The following is a 12,729-nucleotide window of genomic DNA, read 5'->3' as shown; positions in this document are numbered from 1 at the left end:
ATGAGTCACAAGTATTAAATACATATAATCGGATTGGTTCCTAGATGGGCCACTCATCACCGGTCTCCCACTGGGCCTTTTAAAAGGGTGAATCAGGCAAGAAACAAGTATCAGGGAGTCAATCTCTTAATTTTGGAAAGAGTACTAATATATTTGAACAAACCTAGTAATGTTTCCTAATTTTTCACCATCGAGGGTTGATGGATTTCTTTTTCTTCACAGTTGGGTTGTTTTTTAATAGCAAAATTCTATTCATGTTAAAATTTTAAAGTGGCACAACATATCGTCTTATTAAAAGAAATCTGGTTTCAACTAGATTTTCAACTAGAGTATCAGCTACACAGAGGGAAGTAAAATTGATATCCTAAATAAAGTTCTCCCTCCCTCATTGATTCTGTAAAATTTCCAGTCTCCCATGTGTATTTCTTTAAGATTAACCATTTTAGGAGTTAGAAAACAGAAATAAATAACTTAACAATGATTAATATGACATATATTCATTTGCATATACTTTGCATAGTTTCTTGCAAAAGAAACAAACTAGATCATGTAAGTAGTACCAGCTTCATGTTAAATGTTTACTTAATTAGTACTTTTGTTGGGCATTGATTGAACTGGGTGGGATTGTTAATCTTCATCTATCATTGTCAGGTATAATGTCAACCAATTCAATCTCTTGACAATGCTCTTTAAAATTCTAACACGTCCTCCCTCCACATCCTTAATACTCAAGCATAAAGAAAAATGAAGCCATGTTTTCTTATGAAACTTCCCTGGCTTTGATATTTATTTATCTGTAAGCATGAGAACTGAATGCTGGGCTGTATAATTTTTTTTTTTTTTTTCTTATTTTTTGAGATGGAGTCTTGCTCAGTCGTCGCCCAGGCTGGGGTGCAGTGGCGCGATCTCGGCTCACCGCAAGCTCCGCCTCCCAGGTTCACCCCATTCTCCTGCCTCAGCCTCCCGAGTAGCTGGGACTACAGGCGCCCTCCACCACGCCCGGCTAATTTTTTTGTATTTTTAGTAGAGACGGGATTTCACCGTGTTAGCCAGGATGGTCTCAATCTCCTGACCTCGTGATCCGCCCGTCTCGGCCTCCTAAAGTGCTGGGATTACAGGCGTGAGCCACCGCGCCCGGCCTGGGCTGTATAATTTTTTAACAGAAGTGGTGGCTCTTATTGCCTCAGGTACTGAAATGTGAGTTTAAAATGGAGATGCTGGGTGGGCATGGTGGTACACACCTGTAATCCCAGCACTCTGGGAGGCCGAGGTGGGAGGATCACTTCAGCCCAGGAGTTCCAGACCAGCCTGGGCAATATAGTGAGACTTCGTCTCTACAAATATTTAAAAATTAGCCAGATTTGGTGGTCCATGTGTGTAGTCCCAGCTACTCGGGAGGCTGAGATGGAAAGATTACTTGAGCCCAGGAGGCAGAGATTGCAGTGAGCTGAGATCATCCTGCACTCCAGCCTGGGTGACCAAAGAGGGAGATTCTTTCTCCTCAAAAAATACAAAACAATAAAAAATAAAATAAAATAAAATAAAATGGAGATGCTGGTCTGTCTCAAGCTGCTTCACTGGAATCTATTCTCTTGCGTTTAGCCACCACTTGTTCTGTGTGGCTACTGCGTTTAAGCCCTTTTTCAGCACAGGTATGGGCTCCTGTGCACCACTGTGTCAGTTCCTTGTTTAATATTGTAAACACAGAGCAGACCATGATGTCTTCCCTACTTCAGAACTGTGCTGAGCTTATATAAACCATTATATTCTGTGAAGATCCAGCCAGTGAAGTCTACCATCACTGAAATTACAAAACGATAATCAGACAAAACTTTCCCCAAAGGATAGTAAAATTGACTTTGGAGCACACACAGCACAGTTAAACTATGTAGAAGCTTGTTCCAAAACAATACTCACCAGTTGTATGGAAGCTTTCCATCCCTCTCTAAGGATGCAAAGTTGACAAATGTACCCGCTCCACACTCCCTGTTTTAAAGGAACCACAGAATCAAGGTTACTGCTTGACAAAGCATTCTTACATTGACATAAAAGTAAAGAGAGTCTTTACTAGCTTATCACCACAGCATTAAATTAATAAAAAGAAGCTAGGCCGGGCGCAGTGGCTCATGCCTGTAATCCCAGCACTTTGGGAGGCCGAGTTGGGCGGATCACCTGAGGTCAGGAGTTGGAGACCAGCCTGGCCAACATGGCGAAACCCTGTCTCTACTAATGATACAAAAACTAGCTGGGCGTGGTGGCATGTGCCTGTAATCCCAGCTACTCGGGAGGCTGAGGCAAGAGAATCACTTGAACCTGGCAGACGGAGGTTGTGGTGAGCCGAGATCGCGCCACTGCACTCCAGCCTGGGGGACAGAGCAAGACTCTGTCTCAAAAAGAAAAAACTAAATAAATAAATAAATAAATCAATAAAAAGAAGCTAATACAAGTTCCATATGTTCCCCTTTGGCATACAATGCAAAACAGAAAGATAAAATGAAATGAAATAATCTTTTGCAAGGTTGCAAATCCAATTATTTGAGCCAAAAGAATTCACTTCACAATCCTTTCCAAAGGGCATTCATGATTCTAAAATAAATATTTGAACTATTTGGGGTATAATATTTATTTACTTTTTACAAAGCCTTTAATAGTAATATAGAAACTCAGCATTTTCCATCTTTAGCAAAAATTCTTCGTAGGGTTTTGTTTTATGGCATTTTCATTTCCTCTCTACAATGATAGTGGATCAAGTGGATTGTTTACTTCCTCTGAAATCTTTCTCTGATATTGCGATGCCCGTATTATTCATCACTGGAGATTCGAATAAAAGAGTGGAATGTACTGAAATAGGCAAGCTTCTGGTGTGCCTATTATCCAAAATGTGGCCTATTAATCTGCTAGGAAAAACACTGTTGAAGTTTTTTTTTTTTTTTCCAAAAGTAGAGAAAAAGTAAACATATTCTCATGCCTTCTCTACCTTTTGGCTAATTTCATGCATGAATAACAGCTCACTGGGGCTCATGTATCTCATTTTTTCTTTATATGGAATTAATGGATTTAATATTCAGAACTGAAGCAGAGATTTTAACATTATTGGCACAATGTGCTAATTACTTGAATTATCTACCTGTTATTAGGGTGTTCCAAGAACAATTTTCTTCTTTTGAAAAATACACTAATATAATATCATCGTGTATTATAAATTATACCTCATTAATGAATTTTCCTATGCGATTTCCTATATATGGGATTTGTTTTACCTCTAACTCAAAGGTTTTAATCTGGGGTTCCAAAGATAGAATTTAGGGCTCTATGAACAAATGTGGAAAAAAGGTACATATTTATTTTCACAACCTGTGACTAAACTTAGCAGTCTCTTCTATGATTAAAGTAGGTACCAAACCATCATAATATCCACATGTGTGATTTGCTAACAATAGAGATTACATATTTTTTAATAATAGACTTGCTGCAGTTATCTTGAAATATTGGTCATATTCATCACCATGATGAAATTGTTAGACTATTACATATTGACATTTAATGTACTAATTAAAAAGCATACAACACATTTGCTTTTTAAATATTATGATGATCATATTTCAATATAGTTGTATAATCCTATGTATTTTATTTTAGGCACATAAAATGGAAGCACTATTCTTAGGAGAGTTCGCCAGACTGCCAAAAAGGATCATGGCATGAAAAATGATGGGAATCTCTGTTTTAATAACTAGCTGAAAGAATCAGAACCACCCCTCCTAAATATCTTTGGTATATACCACAAAAAATGCTCAAAAATACCACTATTTGCTTTACTACATCTATTATCACCTCCTCCATCATTACTATTATAAGCTAACATTTACTGCACACTTCCTATGAGTTGAGTATTATGCTATGTTATTACTGCATTAATGCTCCTAAGTATCCATTAATGGAGGGGCGATTATCATCTCTTCTGCATACACATTGTTCCCCTAGCTTCCAGGCCACCACACTCCCTTAGTTGTCCTTTTACTCCACTGGCTGCCTCTAGTCAGTGTCTTTCTGTTGTCTTCTTTTCTCCCTGAAAACCTTAATACTGATTGTTCCAGTGATTAATGCAGGACCTTCTTTTACATTTACTCCTGAATTTCATCCAGTCTAAAGCTCTAATGCAATTTATATGTTAACATCTCTCTCTCTTTTTTTTTTTTTCCTGAGACGGAGTTTCACTCAGTCGCCCAGGCTGGGGTGCAGTGGTATAATCTCAGCTCACTGCAACCTCTGCTTCCCGAGTCCAAGTGATTCTTCTGCTTCAGCCTCCTGAGTAGCTGGGATTACAGGCCCCTGCCACCAAGCCTGGCTAATTTTTTGTATTTTTAGTAGAGACGGGGTTTCACCATGTTGGCCAGGCTGGTCTCAAACTCCTGACTTCAAGTGATCTGTCTTCCTCCCAAAGTGCTGGGATTACAAGCGTGAGCCACCATGCCGAGCCAACAACTCTTCAAATTTATATCTTCAACCAAAACTTCTCTTTCAAACATTAGACTTTTATATTCAGGTGGCGACTCTGCACCTACACTTGCAAGTTACCTCAAACTTAATATTTCTATGGTGGTTAATACTGAGTGTCAGCTTGATTGGATTGAAGGATACAAAGTATTGATCCTGGGTGTGTCCGTGAAGGTGTTGTCAAAGGAGATTAACATTTGAGTCAGTCAGTGGGCTGGGAAAGGCAGACCCACCCTTAACTGGGTGGCCACAATCTAACCAGCTGCCAGTGAATATAAAGCAGGCAGAAAAACGTGAAAAGAAGAGACTGGCCTAGCCTCCTAGCCTACATCTTTCTCCTGTGCTGGACGCTTCCTGCCCTTGAACACTGGACTCCAAGTTCTTCAGTTTTGAGATTCGGATTGGCTCTCCTTTCTCCTCAAGCTTGCAGACAGCCTATTGTGGGACCTTGTGATTGTGGAATTTAAGATGTAATAAACTCCCATATACCTATATATAATATCTAATATATATATCCTATTATAATATATAATATATATCCTATTAGTTTTGTCTCTCTAGAGATCTCTGAGTAATACAATTTCCAAAACTGAAGTCTTGATATTCCCCCAACTCTGACCTGGAATCCTCTTTCAGTTGATGGCAGCTCCATCCTTTCCAGTGCTTGGGCCAAAAACCTGGAGTTAGCCTCAATTCTTTTGTTTGTTTGTTTGTTTGTTTTTCGAGATGGAGTTTCACTCTTGTTGTCCAGGCTGGAGTGCAATGGTGCAATCTTGGCTCACTGCAACCTCTGCCTCCTGGTTTCAAGCAATTCCCGTCTCAGCCTCCCAAGTAGCTGGGATTACAGGCATGCGCCACCATGCCCGGCTAATTTTGTATTTATAGTAGAGACAGGGTTTCTCCATGTTGGTCAGGCTGGTCTCGAACTCACGACCACAGGCGATCCGCCTGACTCGGCCTCCCAAAATGCTGGCATTACAGCCTCAACTCCTTTTTTCATTTCCATTCCCTATCAACTTATTAGCAAATCCTGTTGCTCCTATTTTCAAAACACTTCCAGAATCTGATGGCTTCTCTCTGCCTTCAGTGTCACTACTCTGGACTGAACTATTACCATCTCTTGCCTGGATTCCTGGCTACCATGATTGATATGCCTGTCTCTGTCCTTGCCTCAGTGCAGCCTGTTTTCTACATAAAAGTCAAAATGAAAGTGTTAAATCTAAGTCAGATGCTGTCAATCTTCTGCCCCAGAGCCTGCAATGCCTGCTCATTTTACTGAGTAAAAGCCAAAGTCCTTCCAACGGCATACGAAGCCCTGTATGACTTGACATCTCCTTCTACTCTTGTCTTCCTCCGCTTTAGTCACAACCGCCCCTCTGCTACACTTCGAACATCTCAGTCGTGCTCCTACCCCAGGGCCTTTACACCAGCTGTTCTTGCTACTGGGCACACTCTTCCCACAGACAACACAGGCTACCTCCTTCACGTGCTTCAAGTATTTGCTCCAATGCCACTATTTCAGTGGAGCCTACTCACCTCCCAGGAACCTTATCCCCACACTGGTACTGCTTATCTCCCTTACTTGGCTTTGTTTTCTTTCCTTATCACCTGCTAACATAAGGTGCAGTCCTTTTACTTATATCTTTATTGTTTATTGTCTTTTTCTCCTACTAGAATATGAGCTCCATGAAGGTACATTTTTTGTCTGTTTCATATACTGTCATATATGTATCAATATTTGTAATATGAACACATGAAGTTTCAGTGACTTACACAAATTCCCACAAGTTGGAAGTCACGATTCGACCTCAAGGAGGCCGAACATGGTGACTCATGCCTGTAGTCCCAGCACTTTGGCAGGCTGAGGCAGGCAGATGACTTAAGGTCAGGAGTTCGAGACCAGCCTGGCCAACATGGCGAAACCCTGTCTCTACTAAAAATACAAAAATTAGCTAGGCCTAGTGGTGCATGCCTGTAATCCCAGCTACTCAGGAGGCTAAGGCGAAGAATTGCTTGAACCTGAGAAGCGGAGCTTGCAGTGAACCAAGATGGCGCCATTGCACTCCAGCCTGGGTGACAGAGTAAGACTCTGTCTCAAAAAAAAAAAAAAAAAAAAAGGTTTGACCTCTCCACTGTAGTTACAGTGCAATCCCACATCTCTTCTTATCCTTTTAAGATTTATTCAAATGCCAACTTTCAAGAAGCTAATTTTGACTTTCAGAATTAGTCTTTATTCTCTACTTTCATGGTATCCTGTTTTTAATTCTCCTTATGCTACATGTCAGCTTATGCCTTTAAATATATCTATCTATTCTATTCATATATCCAGCTAAGTAGGTAAGTTCCTCGTGGAACTTTGATGTCTGATTTTTCTTTGGATATGCCATGTCAGGCACTGATTAGATCACTATTGGATGGATGAATTTATTTATAAATATGTCAGTGAAAGACCTCTGAGACAGGAGAAAAATGTTAATTTATAATTCAGCAGTTTAACATTGGGCAAATATAAATGTTAATCAAATTTCCCAAACCAAGTAGTATTCAAATAAGCAACAGTTTTTAAGGGAATTGATCGATTGTTCTGATAATACAGGGGGCCACAGAAACTGCTTGAGAATGTGCTCTGATGAGCAATGCATCAGTGGTCAAAGGAACAGGGAAGCACTGAAATAATAAATCAAAGGCATTTCTAATTGCAAGAAAAGCTAAGCTGGCTGCAACTCTGAGTAATAGGAGTAAAACTAATAGAGACTGCTAATGGACCTAATCATAAACCATACAAATATTTTCCAATAAAACAGCTTAAAATTATGGAGAGGATTTTCCTCCCCATTCTTTCTTGTCATCTCCATTTTTATTAACTTTTTTCATTAATCATACCGAACAGACATGGATATTTCTTTTACTCCAAATGTGTTCTGAAAGTACCCAGATGTAATGGATTCCCATATATGGGCTATTTCAAATGCCAAGATTGATAGCAAGAGGTCTGACTTTGTGTAAACAAGCAATCGTTTGCTTTCTCATTTCAATGGTAATATTTTACAATATAATGTTTCAAAGTCTATTTAGAAAACACACAAAATAGAAACAGACACTGAAAACTAAAATCAAATATACCGCTATACAACTTAGGTCTGCAAAAACAATATATACATGGCAGATAAAGATATTTTAAAGATTGTGGATAAAAGGTTAGTAAAACTTAACTTACCTAGCCATCTGCAGATGCTTTTTCCTAAGAATAATGAGGGTAACAAGCAACAGTCCAATTAAAAGTGTGCTAAGGATGGCCAGCACGGAGATCACTACCACATTGGGATTCATCTCTGTAACTAAAGAGATAAGTCGTGCATTTTCATCATAGGTTCTGTTATAGGGAACCAAACAGAACCATTCATTGTTTTTCATTTAGTCTTAAGAGCAGTGAACTTACGACGATACCAATAATAGTAACAATCACGTTCCCCAAGCCAACAATGACCTCTTCCTGGTCAACTGTAACTTAGCAAACTAGACTGATAAGTGGTATTCAGGTATCTGGAAAAATTGAGTCCATTTCAAAGGCCTGCAGGATATTCTTACACAGGGAAACTGAAGAATGAAGAATACCTGTGCCACAGTTCAAATTCATTTGAAAGCTAAAAATATAGAAATCATTATCATGTATTATCATTTTCTAACATTTTTGAAAGCTTAGAGGATGGCAACCTCTTATTCTATGCCCATGATTTTGAAGTCAGAAAGCACAATTGTATACTTTGCTTACCACTAATAGTGTATATGAAAAAGACATTAGCAAACTACCATCTGCTGAAGCACTTAACACATTACTAGAAGCAGGCATTCTGATGATCCATGGCCATATGTTTAGAGGTTTTCCATCTGCACAACTCAAGAGATTAAACCTATTAATGGGTTGTAGAGCCCTGAAGAACAGGGGTCATGTCCTTTTCATGTACTCTCTATAAAGACTTGTCTCCTATGGCACTTACACATTGTCTACTTCTTCATACTACACGGAAGAACAGGATATCAAAGGCAGGAACATAAGTTAAATATTCTTATAAAACTCTTCAAAATGGGCCTGAGGACTCATAGGATCTTTTGCATTGATCATAAAATCACAGAATGAGTGGGTGCATCTGATCCCTAAGGTTTTGGGTACTTATTACTTCCCATTTGGGCCAGCTTGGCTCCAGTTTATGAGTAGAGTGCTTAAACAGAAAGAATAATAGACTCATGGTCAGAAGAGTTTGTTCACTTGAGTACTGCCGTTTGGAGAGAAGCCATTTCATCTGTTTTCTGTGGGCCTCATTTTCCTCATCTGTAAATAAGTTTAATAATATCACCTGTTGTGCTATGTTGTCATGGAGCTGACAAGGAATGATGGGCATTAAGGTACAGTTGACCCTTGAACAAAATGAGTTTGAACTGTGCAGGTTCACCTATATATGGATTATCTTTCCTCCCTGCCACCCTTGAGACAGCAAGACCAAACTCTCCTCTTCCTCCTCCTCCTCAGCCTACTCAGTGTGAAGACCATGAAGAAGATCTTTATGAAGATCTCCTTCCACTTAATGAATAGTTCATGTATTTTCTCTTCCTTATGATTTTCTTAATAACATTTTCTTTTCTCTAGCTTACTTTATTGTAGGAATACAATATATAATAAGTGTAACATATCAAAATGTGTTAATCAACTGTCTATATTATTGGTAAGACTTCGGGTCAACAGTAGTCTATGAATAGTTAAGTTTTGAGAGAGTCAACAATTATACGTGCGTTTTCAACTATGCAGGGGTTGGCACTTCTAACTCTCTCATTATTCATGATCAACTGTATACTTTAGAAAGTGTACAAGGATGTAGGAATGAGAGACCATTAAAATACTTTGCAGGTATATATTTTGTCCTCTTTTCTGAAAAAACAAAAATTAAAAACAGAAAAAGAAAAAGAAAAAACAGTCCACTCCAGTCATCCCTGAATATAGCAGCTAAATATATGACTAATATTATAGAAATGGAACTAAACCAGTAAAATTATGAGTGGCTTTATTACAAGAGGCTTCATAGAGGGTCTCAAGTTGCAGAATCAGACTCTAACAAACTAGGAGTAACACATGTAATACAACTAAGAAAAGAATAAGAAATAAACAGCATCATTCCAGACTTTTCGTTAATCTCTAATATTCCCACTTATATTTTTGGTTGGATTGGAAACTTTCTTGCTTTGACCCAGTTATAATTATGTCATTCTCTGATCAGTGACAGATGAAGACCAAGGCTAAATAGATGAAATTGGATTGATAGGAGTACTGTGCCTATTCCTGAAGAAGATGAGATGAGTTAGCAGCTAGCATTTAGACAGCACATACTAAGGATTTAAGTATTTTATTTCTAAGCTTCAAAACAACTCAGAAAGTCACATATTATTATTCCAATTTTACGGATAAAAAAAAAACTCAGAGGTACCAAATGTCTTTCTCTAATGCCATAGGTAGTAAGTGCACTTTGGCATTGAAATTAAGGACTCTGACCCCGAAGCTTGGGATTTCTTGGTGGAATATTGGCACAAATACATATATATATTCAAAAAGAAAAAGTGAGAAAAATATGGAAAGAACTTCCAAAGACCAGATTCCACTAATGTGTATAATTACCCATTGTTGAGACGGCTATGAACGTAGGGACACTGGGGCTGTCATGGCTAAAGCTGGTGACACTACAGTTATAGGCAGTGGCAGGAAGAAGGCTGGAGATGGTCACGACATGGGAAGAAACAGCAACCGGTTCCTGGGGTTTCAGAAAATAAGATAAATGTTGGGTTATCTTCATCTATGTTTTTAAAAAACATATTTCATAGTTGAGTTGGTAATAGACTGACAGAGTAAAAAATTTACGAGATGACAAAGAATTGCATTGAAAAATGTTTCCTTTTTTCCCCATTCCTGATCTGACCAATTCCCTTCCATGGAAGCAGCCATTGTCGGGCATTATTTTTCTTCCCATATGCATTTTATGGATGTACAAACATATGACACAGTTAAAAAACATAAGTGATGGCTTAGCTTGCACAATGTTCTGCTTATTTTTTTACCTTAGTTATCAATATATTTTGGTGCTTTTTCCATATCAGTGCAGATTAAGCTGTTTTATTCTTTTTAAGGGCTGGATAGAAATCCGTTGAAAGGACATAACAGTACTTTATTTAATGAGCCCCCATTGATGAACGCATAAATGGTGTGTGATTTTTTGCTATTGCAAACAATCCTACAATGAACATCATTTCACAAATTTGGGAAGACACACACATGTACATATAGAGACACACACATACATATATACACACAATGTATGCATGTAATTTGTATGTATGTGTGAACGTACACATACACATATATTCTTTGCTAGTGCCATATTCTTTGAACTGCTGAGTCAAAAAGTGTACATTTAAAATCTCGATTGCTGAATCAAAAAGTACACATTTAAAATTTTGAAAGCTATTGAAAAATGGTTCTCTATAGGCATTTTTCAAGTTACTCAACTATGGCATCAATGCGTGACAATGCCTGCCTCCCTACATTCTTTCCAACACCATACATTCGCAAACTCTGAGCTTTTCCATTATTACTAGTGAAAATTGTATTTTGTAGTTTTATTTGGCATTTTTTTAACCATAAGTAAGGTTGCTCAATTTTTCATCTGTTCAAGAGACTTCTGTATTTATTTTCCTATGAAATATTTGTTTTGGGTTGTTATCTTTACCTTTTTGACTTGTAGCAATTCTTTATATATTAAGGACACTACTCTTTTGTCTGTATTCTTAGCTTTTATATAATATCCACTAAAACATGGCAACTATCTGCACTAAGAAACATTTAGCATTAACCTATTCTTGAGTCAAGAAAGTTGCTAACTTGGTGGACCCATGACCAGACCAGTGACAAGTACTACTATACAATAGCAAAAGATGAACCAGCATCTTTTTCAAAATAAGATTTTGAAACACCCTTGCATAAAGAGATGACAGCCATCAGCATTTTCTTCCACTTCCTTCCCTTTCACTATTCTATAAAAGAATTATTCTAAGGAAAGACTTTTGCTAACAGGACTCGGTTGTAGTAAGTAGCTAACTAACCATTGTTTTCTTAAAGGAAGGCATCACTGTAGTTATAGAGAAGAAAATCCATTATTGGCAGAGCAGTTATTCTCCAAATGGATTCTTAGAATAGGGAAAATTCAGCTGTTCAGTACAAATCAACAAGAGATACATTCATAGAAGGGAATCTCAAAAGGAGAAAGGAATCAAAGCAAATTATCTTAGCATTCAATATGAAAAGATTTGCACTCCCAGCAATCCTTTTTTCTTCTCAATCTCATGAACTTCATTATTTAAAAAAGATCAATTACTTATGTTCACAGTATTAGTCTACACACTGTATTATGTAAAATCCCTAATAAATCTGTCCTTTTCCTTCCACCTCTGGCTGTGAAATATTTTTTCCTTGTGGCATTGCCACTCCTAGAACTGCAGGTTCATCTCTTTCCTTGCATTCATTCTGACCTGGTGAACAGTTCTGTTTATCATATCTGCCATTTGTAATTCTAGAACTTTAGCAACAGCCTTCTCTCGGTCTTCATTTTGCAGCAAGACTGTCCTGCTTACAAACTAGATATGCATGTTTCTTTTAAATTCTCTTGATAATATGGACCTCTCTTCTGGTGCTTATATTTTACTTTACTTTTTTTCTATACTTATGCAATGTCCACACCATATAAAAATGTTTTGAAGGCAAATATTGATTCTATCATGTGTGTTCTATACAGTGCCTTTTATATATTTGGAAATTGGTTCATATTTGTTAAATTATATTTTATATGGTAGGGTCTTCCTTCCCTTGATCAATTCAATGGCCTATGACCTTTATTCCTTTGTCTGACCTGGAGTGGCTTATGAATTAGGAACAGGCGATACAGACAAAGATAAACGTTCTCAACAACTTGTGGGCTTGGTCTAAGCATCCTGTTAGTTTCTATCCCTGAAACACAAAAGAGCAAATAAACAGTTTTCATTTGATATAGCTCAAAGAAATAGAAGATTCTTATTTTGCCCAGATAATTAGCCTTAATTAAAATTAACTGAGAAAAGGTAGATCAAAAGGTACAGTACCTGAAGTTTGGTTTTCTGACTGGAGCCAACTTGTTGACAGAAAACTTCAAAGAAATC

General features: G+C 37.8%; 1 protein-coding gene across 2 annotated transcripts in view; it reads right to left on the bottom strand.

The window, feature by feature from the left end:
* PTPRO (protein tyrosine phosphatase, receptor type, O) overlaps positions 1-12,729 on the bottom strand; it is a 283,195-nt gene that overhangs the window by 41,479 nt on the left and 228,987 nt on the right. For both annotated transcript variants that reach the window (XM_011990820.1, XM_011990821.1), the window contains exons 14-16: positions 10,163-10,295; positions 7,715-7,835; positions 1,918-1,986 (exon numbers count right to left, since the gene is read on the bottom strand). In XM_011990820.1, coding sequence (XP_011846210.1) covers positions 1,918-1,986; positions 7,715-7,835; positions 10,163-10,295 — 323 coding nt within the window. The remainder of the gene's footprint in view (positions 1-1,917; positions 1,987-7,714; positions 7,836-10,162; positions 10,296-12,729) is intronic.

This window comes from Mandrillus leucophaeus, unplaced genomic scaffold (genome assembly GCF_000951045.1).
Source record: "Mandrillus leucophaeus isolate KB7577 unplaced genomic scaffold, Mleu.le_1.0 Scaffold383, whole genome shotgun sequence".
Lineage (NCBI taxonomy): Eukaryota > Metazoa > Chordata > Mammalia > Primates > Cercopithecidae > Mandrillus > Mandrillus leucophaeus.
This window is presented reverse-complemented; position numbering and strand designations above follow the sequence as displayed.